This window comes from Hordeum vulgare, chromosome 7H (genome assembly GCF_904849725.1).
Source record: "Hordeum vulgare subsp. vulgare chromosome 7H, MorexV3_pseudomolecules_assembly, whole genome shotgun sequence".
NCBI lineage: Eukaryota > Viridiplantae > Streptophyta > Magnoliopsida > Poales > Poaceae > Hordeum > Hordeum vulgare.
Window position 1 is genome coordinate 77,492,543 of NC_058524.1, and position 17,893 is coordinate 77,510,435.

Consider the following 17,893-nt stretch of genomic DNA (forward strand, 5'->3'; position numbering starts at 1 on the left):
TATGTCCGGGAAACTTAAGATGATCTTTTGGGTGATATTTAATGTCCGTTTGCGTATTCTTTGCTTCCGATTTTGTTGTCTCATACTTAGATTGTTTGATATGGGATACATGGAAGCAGAGTATCAAATATGAGGGCCTGAGGCGTGTCCCGTCAATGCTTGCGGACGCGTTCCCGCGTTTTTGTGGATGTCTGTGGGACCGGATTTGCATGTTATGGTCATAAATGCTCTTAACAAAGAGACAGTTCCCTCAAGGTCATATAGCTAGGTAGCCACTGCAAGTGAAGTATCACTTGAGAAAGCTAGCCCAAGATGGACAAGAAATGCAGTAGAGAGGAGTCGAGCTGGCTGGCGGTGGAGGAGGCCTCGCCTTACACGGGGAAGAAGGCGTCCATCGGCAACCCCAGGCGATGGAGCTCCACGGCGAATGCCATGTTGGTGGCCTTGATCATGACGATTCCACCCATCCTTTTCATTTTCAGTGGTCACCTCGACGCGCCGGCGGTGTGGATCAAATCCACCGTGGCCGGCTTAGGAGCGCGAGCAGGTAATTGCAATCTGTTTTTACTGCTTGTGCAAGTACGTTTGGCGTGTGCTCGCCACTATATTTTTTATCAGATTGGTTCTTCATGCTAGCACGTAGTAGTCTTTTTTTGGTGTTACTTTGCCTCAAATTCTGATCTACCGTCTGCAGAATCATCCAAGAAAGACGTGCTTCTTGGCGGCCTTCTCCTTCCAGGATTCGACGAGCAATCCTGCGCCAGCCGGTATCAGTCCGTCTACTACCGCAAGAACATGACCCGCTCGCCGACGCCGTATCTCATCAGCCGGCTGCGGCAGCAGGAGGCGCTGCAGCGGCGCTGCGGTCCGGGCACCGAGGCTTACCGGAGAGCCTCCGACAGGCTGAGATCAGGTGAAAAAGACGTCGGCACCGTCGACGGCTGCAGCTACCTCGTGCTGCTGTCTTACCGGGGCCTCGGCAACCGGATACTCGCCACGGCCTCCGCCTTCCTCTACGCCATGCTCACCGACCGCGTGCTGCTCGTCGACCGGGGAAAGACCACGGGCGACCTCTTCTGCGAGCCCTTCCCCGAGACGACGTGGCTGCTGCCCCTCGACTTCCCGCTCCAGGGCTACAAGGACCTCGGCGAGGACGCGGCGGAGAGCTACGGCAACGTGACGCTGCGCAACGAGACCGGCGATTCGTCGGAGCACCGCTTCGTGTACATGCACCTCGACCACGCCGCGTCTCTCTCGAGCAAGCTCGCGTACTGCGACGACCACCGGCAGTTCCTCCACCGGGTGCAGTGGGTGGTCATGAGGACGGACGGCTACATTGCGCCCAGCCTCTTCCTCAACCCGGCGTACCAGCAGGAGCTGGACCGGATGTTCCCCCGGAAAGACTCGGTGTTCTACATCATCTCGCGATATCTTCTCCACCCGACGAACGACGTCTGGGGCATGGTCACGCGGTTCTACAGCTCCTACCTCAAGAGCGCCGACGAGCGGCTGGGCATTCAGATCAGGGTCTTTGTTCAGGACGACAAGCCGGTCCAGCACATCCTGGACCAGATCCTGGCGTGCACCTCTCAAGAGCATCTCCTGCCGGGGGTGCTGCCGAGCGCCGGAGGATCAGGATCAGGAGGAGCACCACGCCCGCCGCCGACGGCCGGTGGGCGGTCCAAGGCCGTCCTCGTGACGGGCCTGAACGGGTGGTACCACGACAGCATCCGGGAGATGTACTGGCGGTCGGCGAGCGCGAACGGCGAGGTGGTGAGCGTGCACCAGCCGAGCCGGGAAGAGCACCAGCGTTTCTTCCACCGGATGCAAGACATGAAGGCGCTGGCCGAGATGTACCTGCTGAGCATGACCGACAAGATCGTCACCAGCGGCTGGTCGACGTTCGGATACGTCGGCGCCGCTCTGGGCGGGCTCACGCCATACATCATGATCAAGCCGGAGAACCACAAGGTGCCGGACCCGCCGTGCAAATGGGCAATGTCCATGGAGCCGTGTGCTCAGGGGCCGCCATACTTCGAGTGCACCAGAAAAGAAGTCGACAAAATCCTCGACACGGGTAATCTAGTGCCTCATGTCCGGGCTTGTGAAGACATGTCTTGGGGTCTGAAGCTCACTGAGCCGATCTCCGAGAAGGATGTGTAGAATTTTGGATCACAGTTTACAACATAGTATATCCTAGCTAGCTAGTTGTTTAATGTTTTCTGGAAGGATGTGGTAAAGAAAGAGCCGCAAATAAATAATGCAAAGCATGCTAATTTTTATGTGAGTCTTGCATCTTCAATGATTGTATGATACTTGTTGATAGATTTAGACATATAAGATTTTTGATGATATATCATGCAATAAATGAGAAAAGAAAGCAAGGTTGTATGTAAATTAACCAACACCTTATTCATCATCTCACATTCTATGGGCAAACTAGATACAATCTACTACCTATAAGTCCATATGCTCATGCTGAAAGAAAAAGAATATGATGAACATGTGAGGCAACATTCCACATCAAAAAATTTGTTTCATCATTTACCTATTCGAGGACGAACAAAAATTAAGCTTAATGATGCTGATACGTCTCCAGTTTATCTATAATTTTTATTATTCCATGTCGTTATATTATCCTGCCTCCTAGGAGGATTGTAACAAACTCTATCTTTTCAATATAATGAACCGCAAAGGTCCTTTGCGCTTTCTCAAAAAAAAATGTCGTTATATTATCATTCTAAGGTATTACCTTCTCATCCTATGGCCAATGACTAGTCTGATACAACGTAAGGGATTCTAATCCCTAGGGGCTCCTTAAGATATTTTGTGTGTTAAAAAAAACATAAGATGTTTTGTACACTCCGACAATACACGCTGAACTGGGCTTACGATCAAAACGTCAACCACAAAATGATAAGCAAACAAGCAAAAAAGAAATAATCAAATTGAAACCAAGACTTTCAAATCAATTAAAAATAAGCAAAGATCAAAAAATAAGAAATTAGAAATGTTTTAAATTTTACATTTAGGATCAGATGATAAATCAGAGAGATGCCCCAGTATCGTAACAAGCTTATTGGGGGCGGGCACCCCTCTCGTATAATTTAGCAAGCCTATACCACTCTCGTCATTTCCCTCCCCTGCATGAAGGATCATGCTATTGATGGTCGCATCCAGTCCCGTTCTAAGAGCATCTCCAACGACAGCGTAAAAAATTCGCGCCCAATAAATTTTTTAGTGTGTCACTGTAGCAGTTTTGAAGCGCGGGGACCGGAGCATCTCCAACAGACGCGCGCTAGTGCGGCGCCCAATCCAGTCCGATCCAACGGTCCCATCTGCAGCCGCTCAGAGTTTGCTGCGCGCGCAAGCCGGCGTACCAAATATGCTGCGCGCGATAGCGTTTTTGAACGCGCGCCCAAAAGTTTTTAGCGCGCGCTACGTTTTTGCAGCTTCTGCTGGAGCAGTCCGGCGCCCAAAAAACGAATCTTTTAGCACGCGGAGCAGTTTTTGGGCGCCTGTTGGAGATGCTCTAAAGGCCGCGCGTCCACACGCTCCACTCCCTCCAATCGAGGTGGGACTAAGGAGTTGTTCGAAGTCCCTCTGCCTCAGTTTTTCGCTATTTTTTTAATAATACATTTTCGAAATTAAAATTGATAAATAATACACAATTTTCATTATTTACAAGAATAATACACCTTCGGTTGCAGCTAAGCCGATCGGCCGCAGCGTAGCCGATTGGAGCTACTCGGCCGCAGCGTGGCTGACTGAACCTGCTCGGCCACAGGGAAGCGACTGGAACTCTATCTTGCTGTAGCTAAGATGTATGCATTGTGTACCGTCTAGCTAGCTAACTGGTCGGCTGTAGCTCAGATGTGTACACTGCTTAGCTAGCTGGCCGGCCGGCTGCAGCTCGGAGGTGGCTCGGACTAAGATCCCACGCCTTGACAGAGCCGGGTCACGGCGTGCCTTGCCCCCTCTCATCCAGCGTTTAAATTAATCCCACGGCTAGCAGTGGTCACAGCCGGTCAATGGTTCCACGGCTACATCAGCTCACAGCAGCAGCTCACAACCAAGTCAAACCCACAAACCCAGCAATGATTCAGAGTTCAAGTTCAGAGCAAAACATTAGTTTAATATAAATATATATGCAATATTACAAGGCCAGTACCACAATACAGTTACGATTTGGCAAAGAACAACAGTTCCATTCAATTTAGCATACATCAAGCAAGACGGAAAACCTGACATTCAGGACATTGAGGTAAATGGTTCAGAAAAACAACAATAGCAGAAAATTGAACAGAGTGTTTTCTAGGCATGAATAAACTAATTTTCAAAGCATTTAATACATAAATTTATTCTTATATAATCATTCAAGTACACATAATTGAGCATTTTACATGTACACTTAGGCCAAAAAAACTATAGTTAGCCCCAAGTCTAAAATACTATAGTCAAGTCGTTGTTCAATATACCAACACACACAGCGCTGCTCTAACACAAGGACACACCGCACCTAGCCACATAGCACATGCACGTACGACCCGACCATCACATGGGCACTAACCCATGCATGCATCACATTAGCTAGTGTACGTATGCACACGTCCAAAGCTGCAGCCGGCCCGCCAGCCATGCAGTCCTGTCGGCCTCGCCGTGGCCGAGCAGGTCCAGTCGGCCACGCTGCGGTTGAATAGGTCCAATTGGCTACGCCGTGGCCGATAGCAGCTTATCGGTTTAGCTGCGGGCAAGCATGTATTATTCTTGTAAATAATTGGAATCGTGTATTATTTATCAAATTTAATTTAGAAAATGTATTATTTAAAAAAATTAGCCAGATTTTGTCGGAGGAGCTGACGGAGCTGGCAGTACAAATTAGTGAAACTGGCCGGAGAACATCCGAACAGACCCTAATACGTCCTCAGCCTCCTTCAAACCTCCCTGCACAACCTTTGAGGAGCCCAATTCTTAAACCAGGTACGGGTCACCAAGCGTACACATTGGCGCATGCAGTTTAATATTTAAACCGTGGGATGTAAAAAGTAACCAAGAGGGGATGTAGCTCAAATGGTAGAGCGCCCGCTTTGCATGCGGGAGGCACGGGGTTCGATCCCCCGCATCTCCATATTACTGATGTTTATCTTTTTTTGTCATATCACTTCAGACCACCAATATGTTTTTCCTATTTCATGTATTCCTATCCTCTTTTTATCTTCTTTGTCATATTTTTTTCATGCTGCTGTTCTATATCAATTTTCAATATATACATGTAGGACGTTCCTCCTTGTGAGATATCATATGGTTATTAATTAGTATGGAATATATCATTTGTGCATCTTTACCTTAATATTACATCAAAACTTTGATTCAAATGGCCGAAGCCATACATGTTATTATCCGTTGTTTAGTGTGACTTCCGGCACCAAGACAAAATGATGTACTTGGGAGCATATTAGTGGCACGCGGGGGCGGGGGCACGCAACTTCATTTTTTTGGCTTATGATCTTCAATTTTTTATATCTTTTGAACCAAAAATCAAAATTACGTTACGTTTGATATTCATGTTTCTTCTAATGAGGGCTTGTATGTAAGTTTCGTTTTGAATATATTTTGATGAATTTTAGACCTTTGCGAAGTTTCAACTCGTAAAACTTGGTACGAGCGAACGATGAAAATTTATGTTTCGGAACCTAAAACATTATACTTGGTGTGCCCCCAATACGGAATCCAATGACTTTATGGATCACGAGGCAAACGACCGGCCGACACGTGCCCCTACGAGTTTTCCTACCATACTTGCCAAATATAGCATGAGTCACCAGTAAGTCAAAACACCAAACAAGCTGCCTTGATCACATCTAGTAGATGCAAGTTCATTGGTCATTGGCTGCCTTGATCGCCCTAATTGCAGTTCTATAACTCAGGTGTTTTTGCTCGAAGGTCAAGTTGTCGGCATCCAATTGTGTGTTTCTGTCATGTTGGTCTTGTTAGCTTCGTGCCTTTCTTGGACCAACTTCGTACATGGATTGCCTCAACTTGTTTTCATTCAGCCATTTGGCTTTATCTATAAATCAAGAGAAAGAGATTCAGAGAGGAGATATTTTATGGATCACTCTTTCACATCAAGAATTTGGAGATATGAGAAGATGGCTCTTCCTGTAAAAGTGCAACGTCAGTTAACCGTCGCCGAGTATGCCATGTCACTGTATTGCCGCTGGCAACCACCATCGTACGCTGTTAGCCGCCTCTGGAGTTTGCCGCCGTCGTCACGCCATGTCAAAATTCCACTTTTAGGGAAAGTTAATACAGGAACCGAGATAAAACCTCATATGCGAACTTGTAGCAAATTTTACGGACATCTCATAAAACCACTTTTCCGCGGTGTTTTTACAAGAGCTATTGGAGATGCTTTAAAGGTGTTATGGGTGGCCAATTTTAGTTACTAATGGTGTTATGTGTGACCTGAAACGATTATTTTATGCCTGTTGTAATGTATTACGTGAGAAAAATCCCTATATAGCACTACATCAATATATGCCACATGTCAATGCATATAAAATTAAGTAATGAGAAAATGTTTTATAGCATTCATAAATGTACACATTATGAACATATAGTAGAGACTAACACGCGCTTTGTCGCATTGTTCTTTGCTAATGGGACTAACTCTTTTTTTCTAGTAAATTATTCTGGTCGATCGTTTTCTTTTAGTTTTATTTGTGTTGTTGGCTTGGATTTTAGTTATATTATAACAGAGTTTACCAATGGAGACAATATTTGCTTTTATAGGAGAGTGGAGTTTTTCGTTGTGTGGCTGTGGTGTCTTTAAACATTTCGGCCCAGCCCATGATGGTTTTGTGAATCCCTTGGGAGCTCGTATTGAATGCTAGTATAACAATCACGCACATCGTGCCATGAATCTCTTGCTAGCTGAGCTCAACCCCCTATTCTCTCTCTTGCTCGCTGAGCTTTTAAGAATGTATGTGAGTGAAAACTATCCATGAATAATTCATGAATTTGAAAAAAAAATGTATTTGTGCGGCTAGACCTAGCTGTGTGATTCATGTATTTGGGCGGCTAGACATAAGAAAAACTAAGATCAGATCTTCTTGCTATGTAAAAAATAACTTCAAATATTAACAAAAAACAGTTCTATATATTTGGCGTATCGGGTTGGATGATCGACTACCTTAAAACTATGTCTGAACATGTCAGCAGACATTTGATGTTAGTTTTACTGGACAGTGTTAAAGTTGTCCTAACATTTTCCACGAGAAGTAGTAACTGCTGAGAGGCTCTCGGCATGTTTCCATTAAGGAGAGCATTAGGCATCAGACTAATGATGCTTCCTTCCTATCAGACCAGTCCATAACCCTCCGATTCATTGCATGCTAGTCGTCAGATTAACTAGGAAAGTCTCATGCATGATTTCGGGATTGAAAGACCCTGTGGGGGTTCCTTTTTTTGCGGGCACGTGCCTCGTTTCCACTAATTACAGAAGATAATGTGCATCTTTTTGTCATGATGACATTACTTTGAACCGATGGAAGCATACATTTCAAATAAGGCGAAATCCAATACAATAACAAAGTTTTCTCCAAGACATATTTTTATGCGACAATGGCATAGCTTTTGTGTTATGGAAGCATTCCCTTTAACTTATGGTAGAATATACTTTGTAGTGCGACGAAAAAATATTGTTCAAGAGAAGGATTTGATCTATCTTATGTTTGTAGAAGATTTGAAAGCTTCTTTTTGTGTCAAGCAAACTATTTTCTTGTATAACGGAGACTTTTTTAGCAAAGAAATCATGGGGAATCATAAAGAGAGTGATCAAGGGTTGAAACAAATTTAATAAGGTACATAAAAAATATTACAACACTTTTTTGCAACTATATAAAATCATATTTCAACACAACTTTTTACAAGATGGTCATGGGAAAGATCCGCGTGTGCCTAGAGCTCTCCATCATCATTCCAGTTCCAGTACAACCGACAACTTAGAGCAATGCCTAGTTTGTCTCGGTTATAGTGCACTTAACTTCATTGCAACATCGTTGACATCTTGTTGGCAACAAAGAACCACATCCGGATTTTGTTGCAGGTTTCTATACAAAGGAAGCATTATGTGAGAAACAAGGAAGCGCATAGTTGTTTTTTAAGCGTAAGCACCTGCTTCTAGGAAAAAAACAAATTTGTCAAGATAATTGTGAACATTCGGCACAACCTATCTCGAGTTCTGGATTGAAGTACAACACAAGAAGCATTGGTATTTGCGAGCATCAATTTCATGCTAGCTGACGTCAAACATGAGTATAAAAAATGGAACATTGGTTTAAATGTCGGAAACTCTATGAAGTGCAGAAGCACGAATATTTGTGGGATCGTTCCAAGTATTTCAATAGAATAGAAAGAAGAGATGCCAAACCTGAAAAGTGTAGTTGTACTGCCAATCCATCTGCACGTACAAGCACTTTTGGATAAAAATGAAGTATCAAATGTCTGTAGGAAAAAAAATCTTGAAATCACAACACATGTGAGGCCTATCGGAAGCATACAAATGACAACCTATAGGATCTTTGGCATGCACTCTGTTTCACATGATTCAGATTGTATATTGTTCAGAAGCATCTATATTGCCATTTAGATGCTGCATAAAAAGAAACACATGGACATGGTAACTTGCGATGGAAGCATGGAAATTTGAAAAATTAATGAAAAGTAATATTATGATAAAGGTCGAGATGCATACAATTATGAAGCATATGCATATTACAGTGTAAAACCGCAAATGGCTAAAAAGAGTGAACAATAAGGTGTAGTTACATAAATACTAATAATTAGAAGCATGAATATCTGAAGCATCGTTGGGCCAAGCCCGCGCGGCCCGACGACGGTGGGGCCCTCCTCCTTCCGTCGGGAGGTAGTTGGCACGGTCCGGTGGCTTCGACGGGAGCTCGAGCGGCTGCGTCTGGTCGGGCCGGCACGGCTGGCGGACGAGGCAGCGCACGGAGGCGCGAGCGCGGGGGCACAGGGGCGTGCCGCGTGGAACTGGCGCCCGCGGGGCGGATGTAGTGGATGCAGGGTGGATTTGGCACGCGGCGCGGATCTGGCGAAAGGTCATGAATGTGGAGCTCCTCAGCCCATGAGTTGCGTCATCGAGTGGCGCGGGTGGCGTGGCGAGGTTGGTGGCGACGCGCCAAGCTCGAGCTGGGGCGTGCGGTGGTCGCTCGGGGCACGGGGGTGTCACGCCAGGGCGTGCCCTACCGGGATTTGGGGGTGGCCACCGCCAGGAAGGCTCGTGGTCATCGCAGTGGCAGAGGGTTGGGGTCAGGCGGGAGTGAGTTGGGCCAACTCCATCGTACGACCCTAAACTCCATCGTTAACATTAAAAAAGGTCCAGTTTTCACGGCCACAAAACGACCCAGTTTGACATAATTAACATAAAAATAAAAAGCCCGTCGATGCCGTGGTCGTTGCCGCCTTCACTGACCGTCGGTGTCGTCGTCGCCGCCGTCGCTGACGAGGTCGACATAGGCCGACGACGTCCAGAGGTGGGTCGGCGGTCCCTGGTGCGCGGGGGCGGGCTGGAAGCTGGCAGGTGCCTGCAGTACCTCCTCCCGTGGTGAGGCCTCCCGCTCCAGTGACCGCGGTGGCGTGGGCACCAGTTCACGCCCCCCACTGCCTGCGTCATCTCCGGCACTGTGCACGACCAGCTCCATTGCTAGCCCACCAGATCCCCAGGAAACGCGGCCACCTCTGTTGGAAATAGGCCCTAGAGGCAATAATAAAATGGTTATTATCATATTTTCTTGTTCATGATAATCGTCTATTGTTCATGCTATAATTGTATTAATAGGAAACAGTAATACATGTGTGAATAAACAGATCACAATGTGTCCCTAGCAAGCCTCTAGTTGGCTAGCTCGTTAGTCAATAGATGATCATGGTTTCCTGGCCATGGGCATTAGATGTCATTGATAACGGGATCACATCATTGGGAGAATGATGTGATGGACAAGACCCAATCCTAAGCGTAGCACTATATCGTATTGTTCGTATGCTAAAGCTTTTCCAATGTCAAGTATCTTTTCCTTCGACCGTGAGATTGTGCAACTTCCGGACACCGTAGGAGTGCTTTGGGTGTATCAAACGTCACAACGTAACTGTGTGACTATAAAGGTGCACTACGGGTACCTCTGAAAGTGTATGTTGGGCTGGTGCGCCCCCCACACTCAGCCCAAGGCGCAGGAGGTGCAGAGGGGGGAAACCTAGGCGCTGGTGGGCCTAAGGCCCACCTAGGGGTGCGCAACCCCTCCCCCCTTCCCTGGCCGCCGCACCTCCCATCTGGGGGGCTGCCGCACCACCTAGGGTGGGAACCCTAGGGGTGGCACCCCCCTCCCCTCCTCCTATATATAGTGGGCACTTTTGGGCTTTTGGAGACACATTTTTCCCTCTCCCTCGGCGCAGCCCTGCTCTTCTTTCTCCTCCTCTCTGCCGGTGCTTGGCGAAGCCCTGCCGGGAGACCTCGTCTCTCCATCGACACCACGCCGTCGTGCTGCTGGAGTTCTTCCCCAACCTCTCCCTCCTCCTTGCTGGATCAAGGTGCGGGAGACGTCACTGGGCTGCACGTTTGTTGAACGCGGAGGTGTCGTAGTTCGACACTAGATCGGAATCACACCGCGATCTGAATCGCCGCGAGTACGACTCCATCAACCGCGTTCTAGTAACGCTTCCGCTTAGCGATCTTCAAAGGTATGAAGATGCACTCACCCCTCTCTCATTACTGGTCTCCCCATAGGAAGGTCTGAATATGCGTAGCAAATTTTTTGAATTTATGCTACGTTACCCAACAGTGGCATCCGAGCCAGGTTTTCTATGCGTAGATTCTATGCACGAGTAGAACACAAAAGGTTGTGGGCGATGATTTGTCAATTGCTTGCCGCTACTAGTCTTATTATTTTCCGGCGGTATTGTAGGATGAAGCGGTCCGGACCGACATTACACGTATGCTTACGTGAGACTGGTTCCACCGACAGACATGCACACCGTGCATAAAGGTGGCTGGCGGGTGTCTGTCTCTCCTACTCTAGTCGGATTGGATTTGATGAAAATGGTCCTTATGAAGGGTAAATAGCTTTGGCATATCATCGTTGTGGCTGTCACGTAGGTAAGAAGGCGTTCTTGCTAGAAACCCAAATCAGCCACGTAAAACGTGCAACAACAATTAGAGGACGTCTAACTTGTTTTTGCAGGTTTGACATGTGATGTGATATGGCCAAAGTTGTGATGTTGCATGTATGATGTATGAGATGATCATGTTATTGTAATAGGTTTCACAACTTGCATGTCGACGAGTATGACAACCGGCAGGAGCCATAGTAGTTGTCTTAATTTATTGTATGAGATGCAACGCCATGTGCTTACTACTTTTACTTCATTGCTAACGGTTAGCTATAGTAGTAGTGATAGTAGTAGTTGGCGTGACGACTTCACGGAGACACGTTGATGGAGATCATGATGATGGAGATCATGGTGTCACGTCGGTGACGATGATTATCATGCGATGCCTGAAGATGGAGATCGAAAGAGCAAAGATGATAATGGCCATATCATGTCACTATATGATTGCATTGTGATGTTTATCATGTTTTTCATCTTATTGCTTAGAACGACGGTAGCATAATAAGATGATCCCTCTTAAAATTTCGAGAACGTATTCCCCTAAGTGTGCACCGTTGCGAAGGATCGTTGTCTCGAAGCACCACGTGATGATCGGGTGTGATAGATTCTAATGTTCGCATACAACGGGTGTAAGCCAGATTTACACACGCGAAACACCTAGGTTGACTCGACGAGCTTAGCATGTACAGACATGACCTCGAATACAAGAGACCGAAAGGTCGAACATGAGTCGTATGGTTAAATACGATCAGCATGAAGTTGCTCACCATGGTGACTAGTCCGTCTCACGTGATGATCGGACATGGGTTAGTCAACATGGATCATGTATCACTTAGATGACTAGAGGGATGTCGATTTAAGTGGGAGTTCATATTTAATTTGATTAAATGAACTTAATTGTCATGAACTTAGTCTAAAAGTTGTCTTTATAAATATTGTAGATGGCCAATGTCAACCTTAATTTCAACGCATTCCTAGAGAAAAACAAGCTGAAAGATGATGGTAGCAACTATGCGGACTGGGTTCGCAACTTGAAGCTCATCCTTGAAGCAGCTAAAAAGGCTTATGTTCCTGATGCGCCGCTAGGTGACCCTCCCGCTCCCGCAGCAGCCCAGGACATTCTGAACGCCTGGCAAACGCAGAGTGATGACTACTCGCTGGTTAGCTGTGGCATGTTATACAGTTGAGAAACGGGGCTCCAAAGGCGTTTTGAGCAACACGATGCATATGAGATGTTCCAAGAGCCGAAGCTAGTTTTTCAAGCTCATGCCCGTTTCGAGAGATATGAAGTCTCCGACAAGTTTTTTAGCTGTAAGATGGAGAACAGTTCTCTCAATGAGCACATACTCAAAATGTCTGGGTTACACGGTCGTCTGACTTCGCTTGGAGTCGAACTTCCGGATGATGCTATAATTGACAGAATCCTCCAGTCTCTCCCACCAAACTACAAAGGATTTGTGCTTAACTACAACATGCGAGGGATGGAGAAGACCATTCCTGAGTTGTACTCGATGCTCAAGTCTGCAGAAGTAGAAATCAAGAAAGAGCATCAAGTGTTGATGGCAACAAGACCACTAGTTTCAAGAAGGGCAAGGGTAAGAAGAACTTCAAGAAAGACGGCAAAGCCATTGCCGCACCCGGTAAGCTAGATGCCGGGAAAAAGAAAAGGAATGGACCCAAGCCTGAGACTGAGTGCTTCTATTGCAAGGGAAAAGGTCACTGGAAGAGGAACTGCCCCAAATACTTAGCGGACAAGAAGGCCGACAACGTTAAAGGTATATGTGATATACACGTTATTGATGTGTACCTTACCAGCGCTTGTAGTAGCTCCTAGGTATTTGATACCGGTGCTATTGCTCACATTTGCAACTCAAAGTAGGAACTGCGGAATAAGCGGAGCCTGGCCAAGGACGAGGTGACGATGCGCGTCGGGAATGGCTCCAAGGTCGATGTGATCGCCGTCGGCACGCTACCTCTACATCTACCGTCGGGATTAGTTTTAAACCTTAATAATTGTTATTTAGTACTAGCTTTGAGCATGAATATTGTATCAGGGTCTTGCTTAATGCGAGACGGATACTCATTTAAGTCAGAGAATAATGGTTGTTCTATTTATATGAGTGATGTTTTATGGTCATGCTCCGCTGGTGAATGGTTTATTCTTGATGAATCTCGATCATGATGTTACGCATATTCATAGTGTGAGTACCAAAAGATGTAAAGTTGATAATGATAGTCCCACATACTTGTGGCACTGCCGCCTTGGTCATATCGGCGTCAAGCGCATGAAGAAGCTCCATACTGATGGACTATTAGATCAGTCTCTTGACTTTGAATCATTTGACACATGCGAACCGTGCCTCATGGGCAAGATGACTAAGACTCCATTCTCAGGAATAATTGAGAGAGCAACCGACTTATTGGAAATAATACATACTGATGTGTGTGGTCCAATGAACGTTGAAGCTCGCGGTGGCTATCGTTAAGTTCTCACTCTCACCGATGATTTGAGTAGGTATCGGTATATCTACTTGATGAAGCACAAATCTGAGACATTTGAAAAGTTCAAGGAATTTCAGAGTGAGGTCGAGAATCAACGTGACAGAAAAATTAAGTGTCTACGATCTGATCGTGGAGGAGAATATTTGAGTCACGAGTTTGGCACACATCTAAGGAAGTGTGGAATCGTTTCACAACTGACGCCGTCTGGCACACCGCAACGCAACAGAGTGTCTGAACGTCATAATCGCACTTTATTAGATATGGTATGATCTATGATGTCTCTTACCGACTTACCGCTATCATTTCGGGGATACGCATTAGAAACTGCAGCATTCACTTTAAATAGGGCACCGTCTAAATCCGTTGAGACGACACCGTATGAACTATGGTTTGGCAAGAAACCTAAGTTGTCGTTTCTTAAAGTTTGGGGCTGCAATGCTTATGTGAAGAAACTTCAACCAGAAAAGCTCGAACCCAAAGCGGAGAAATGCGTATTCATAGGATACCCTAAGGAAACTATTGGGTATACCTTCTATCTTAGATCCGAAGGTAAAACCTTCGTTGCCAAGAACGGATCCTTTCTAGAGAAAGAGTTTCTCTCGAAAGAAGTAAGTGGGAGGAAGGTAGAACTTGATGAGGTAATTACACCCCCTGTCGAACAGGATAGTAGCGCAGCGCGGGAAGTTGTTCCTGTGGCGCCTACACCAACTGAAGAGGAAGTTAATGATAATGATCATGAAGCTTCGGATCAAGTTACTACTGAACCTCGAAGGTCCATAAGGGTACGCTCCGCACGAGAGTGGTACGGCAACCCTGTAATGGAAATTATGTTGTTAGATAATGGTGAACCTTCGAACTATGAAGAAGCGATGGCGGGCCCGGATTCCAAAAAATGGCTTGAAGCTATGAAATCCGAGATATGATCCATGTATGAGAACAAAGTATGGACTTTGGTGGACTTGCCCGATGACCGGAGACCATAGAAAATAAATGGTCTTCAAGAAGAAGACTGATGCAAACGGTAATGTGACTATTTATAAAGCTCGACTTTGTCGCAAAGGGTTTTCGACAAATTCAAGGAATTGACTACGAAGAGACTTTCTCTCCCACAGCGAAGCTGAAATCAGTCCGAATCATGTTAGCAATTGCCGCCTTTTATGATTATGAAATTTGGCAAATGGACGTCAAAACAGCGTTCCTTAACGGGAACCTTAAGGAAGAGTTGTATATGATGCAACCAGAAGGTTTTGTCGACCCTAAGGGTGCTAACAAAGTGTGCAAGCTCCAGCACTCCATCTATGGGCTGGTGCAAGCATCTCGGAGTTGGAACATTCGCTTTAATGAGGTGATTAAAGCGTTTGGGTTCATACAGGTTTACGGAGAAGCCTGTTTGTACAAGAAAATGAGTGGGAGCTCTGTAGCTTTCCTCATACTATATGTGGATGACATATTATTGATGGGGAATGATATAGAGATGTTGGAGAGCATAAAGGCCTATTTTAACAAGAGTTTTTCAATGAAGGACCTTGGAGAAGCTGCATACATATTAGGCATCAAGATCTATAGAGATAGATCGAGACGCCTCATAGGTCTTTCGCAAAGTACATACCTTGACAAGATATTGAAGAAGTTCAATATGAAAAACTCAAAGAAAGGGTTCTTGCCAATTTTGCAAGGTATGAGATTGAGTAAGACTCAGTCGCCGACCACTGCAGCAGATAGAGAGAAGATGAGTTATGTCCCCTACGCTTCAGCCGTAGGCTTTCTTATGTATGCCATGCTGTGTACCAGACCTGATATAAACCTTGCCATAAGTTTGGTAGGGAGGTACCAAAGTGATCCCGGTATGGAACACTGGACAACGATCAAGAATATCCTTAAGTACCTGAAAAGGACTAAGGAAATGTTTCTCGTTTATGGAGGTGACGAAGAGCTCGTCGTAAAGGGTTACGTCGATGCTAGATTCGACACAGATCCGGATGACTCTAAGTCACAGACCGGATACGTATATGTTTTGAATGGTGGGGCAGTGAGCTGGTGCAGCAGCAAGCAAGAAGTCGTGGCAGCATCTACATGTGAAGCGGAGTACATAGCTGCTTCAGAAGCAGCTCATGAAGGAATTTGGATGAAGGAGCTCATCACCGACCTTGGAGTGGTTCCAAGCGCGTCGGGTCCAATGACACTCTTCTGTGATAACACTGGGGCCATTGCCATAGCCAAGGAGCCCAGGTTTCACCGGAAGACGAAGCACATCAAACGCCGCTACAACTCCATCCAGGACCATGTCCAGAGTGGAGTAATAGAGATTTATAAAGTACACACGGATCTGAATGTTGCAGACCCGTTGACTAAACCTCTTCCACGAGCAAAACATGATCAACACCATAATGCTATGGGTGTTCGATACATCACAACGTAACTAGATTATTGACTCTAGTGCAAGTGGGAGACTGTTGGAAATATGCCCTAGAGGCAATAATAAAATGGTTATTATCATATTTCCTTGTTCATGATAATCGTCTATTGTTCATGCTATAATTGTATTAATAGGAAACAGTAATACATGTGTGAATAAATAGATCACAATGTGTCCCTAGCAAGCCTCTAGTTGGCTAGCTCGTTAGTCAATAGATGATCATGGTTTCCTGGTCATGGGCATTAGATGTCATTGATAACGGGATCACATCATTGGGAGAATGATGTGATGGACAAGACCCAATCCTAAGCGTAGCACTAGATCGTATTGTTCGTATGCAAAAGCTTTTCCAATGTCAAGTATCTTTTCCTTCGACCATGAGATTGTGCAACTCCCGGACAATGTAGGAGTGCTTTGGGTGTATCAAACGTCACAATGTAACTGGGTGACTATAAAGGTGCACTACGGGTACCTCTGAAAGTGTCTGTTGGGTTGGTACGAATAGAGATCGGGATTTGTCACTCCGTGTGACGGAGAGGTATCTCTGGGCCCACTCGGTAGAACATCATCATGAGCTCAATGTGACTAAGGAGTTAGTCACACGATGACGTGCTACGAAACGAGTAAAGAGACTTACCGGTAACGAGATTGAACAAGGTATAGGTATACCGACGATCGAATCTCGGGCAAGTTCTATACCGACCGACAAAGGGAATTGTATACAGGACTAATTGAATCCTTGACATCGTGGTTCATCCGATGAGATCATCGTGGAGAAAGTGGTAGACACCATGGATATCCAGACCCCGCTGATGGTTATAGGCCAGAGAGGTGTCTCGGTCATGTCTGCGTGTCTCCCGAACCCGTAGGGTCTACACACTTAAGGTTCGATGACGCTAGGGTTATAGGGAATTGTTATATGAGGTTATCGAAAGTTGTTTGGAGTCCCGGATGAGTTACCGGACATCACGAGGAGCTCCGGAATGGTCCGGAGGTAAATATTGATATATAGGACGGATGGTTTCGGACACCGGAAGTGTTTCGGGCGTCACCGGTAACGTACTAGGACCACCGGGACGACCGGAAATGGCCCCGGGGGTCCACCGGAAGGGGGCAACGACCCCGGGAGGCTAGATGGGCTAAGTGCGGGAGGGAACCAGCCCCTAGGTGGGCTGGTGCGCCCCCACACTCAGCCCAAGGCACAGGAGGTGGAGAGGGGGGGGGACCCTAGGCGCTGGTGGGCCTAAGGCCCACCTAGGGCTGCGCCACCCTTCCCCCTGCCCTAGCCGCCACACCTCCCATCTGGGGGGCTGCCGCACCACCTGTTGGGGAACGTCGCATGGGAAACAAAAAATTTCCTACGCGCACGAAGACCTATCATGGTGATGTCCATCTACGAGAGGGGATTTCCGATCTACGTACCCTTATAGATCGTACAGCAGAAGTCCGATCATCACGTGAGTCGAGAATAGTTTCACTGGTAAGCATCTCTATGCTAATCATATCAATTATACGATTCATGCTCGACCTTTCGGTCTCATGTGTTCCGAGGCCATGTCTACACATGCCAGACTCGTCAAGCTTAACCCGAGTGTTCTGCGTGTGCAACTGTTTTGCACCCGTTGTATGTGAACGTTGAGTCTATCACACCCGATCATCACGTGGTGTCTCAAAACGAAGAAGTGTCGCAACGGTGCACAGTCGGGGAGAACACAATTTCGTCTTGAAATTTTAGTGAGAGATCACCTCATAATGCTACCGTCGTTCTAAGCAAGATAAGGTGCAAAA

General features: G+C 46.3%; 1 protein-coding gene and 2 non-coding genes across 3 annotated transcripts; 2 read left to right on the forward strand and 1 right to left on the reverse strand.

The window, feature by feature from the left end:
• The first annotated feature begins 269 nt into the window (after window positions 1–269).
• On the forward strand, window positions 270–2,287 carry LOC123411974 (galactoside 2-alpha-L-fucosyltransferase-like). Its single transcript, XM_045104934.1, has 2 exons — window positions 270–547; window positions 695–2,287. Exons 1-2 carry the CDS (start codon window positions 313–315, stop codon window positions 2,161–2,163), a joined length of 1,704 nt encoding a protein of 567 aa, XP_044960869.1. The 5' UTR covers window positions 270–312; the 3' UTR covers window positions 2,164–2,287.
• A 743-nt stretch (window positions 2,288–3,030) lies between these two features.
• Window positions 3,031–3,139, reverse strand: LOC123414409. Its single transcript, XR_006614380.1, has one exon. It is a non-coding gene; the product is annotated as a small nucleolar RNA Z279/snoR105/snoR108 (small nucleolar RNA).
• Window positions 3,140–5,055: 1,916 nt separating this feature from the next.
• Window positions 5,056–5,128, forward strand: TRNAA-UGC. The gene has a single exon. It is a non-coding gene; the product is annotated as a tRNA-Ala (tRNA).
• The last annotated feature ends 12,765 nt before the right edge of the window (window positions 5,129–17,893 follow it).

Bases quoted from the DNA above. Each gene is read 5' to 3' on its own strand.
- LOC123411974 (XM_045104934.1), top strand. From the start codon at position 313: ATGGACAAGAAATGCAGTAGAGAGGAGTCGAGCTGGCTGGCGGTGGAG. The intron at 548-694 runs GTAATTGCAATC...TACCGTCTGCAG, and splicing joins CGGCTTAGGAGCGCGAGCAG to AATCATCCAAGAAAGACGTG.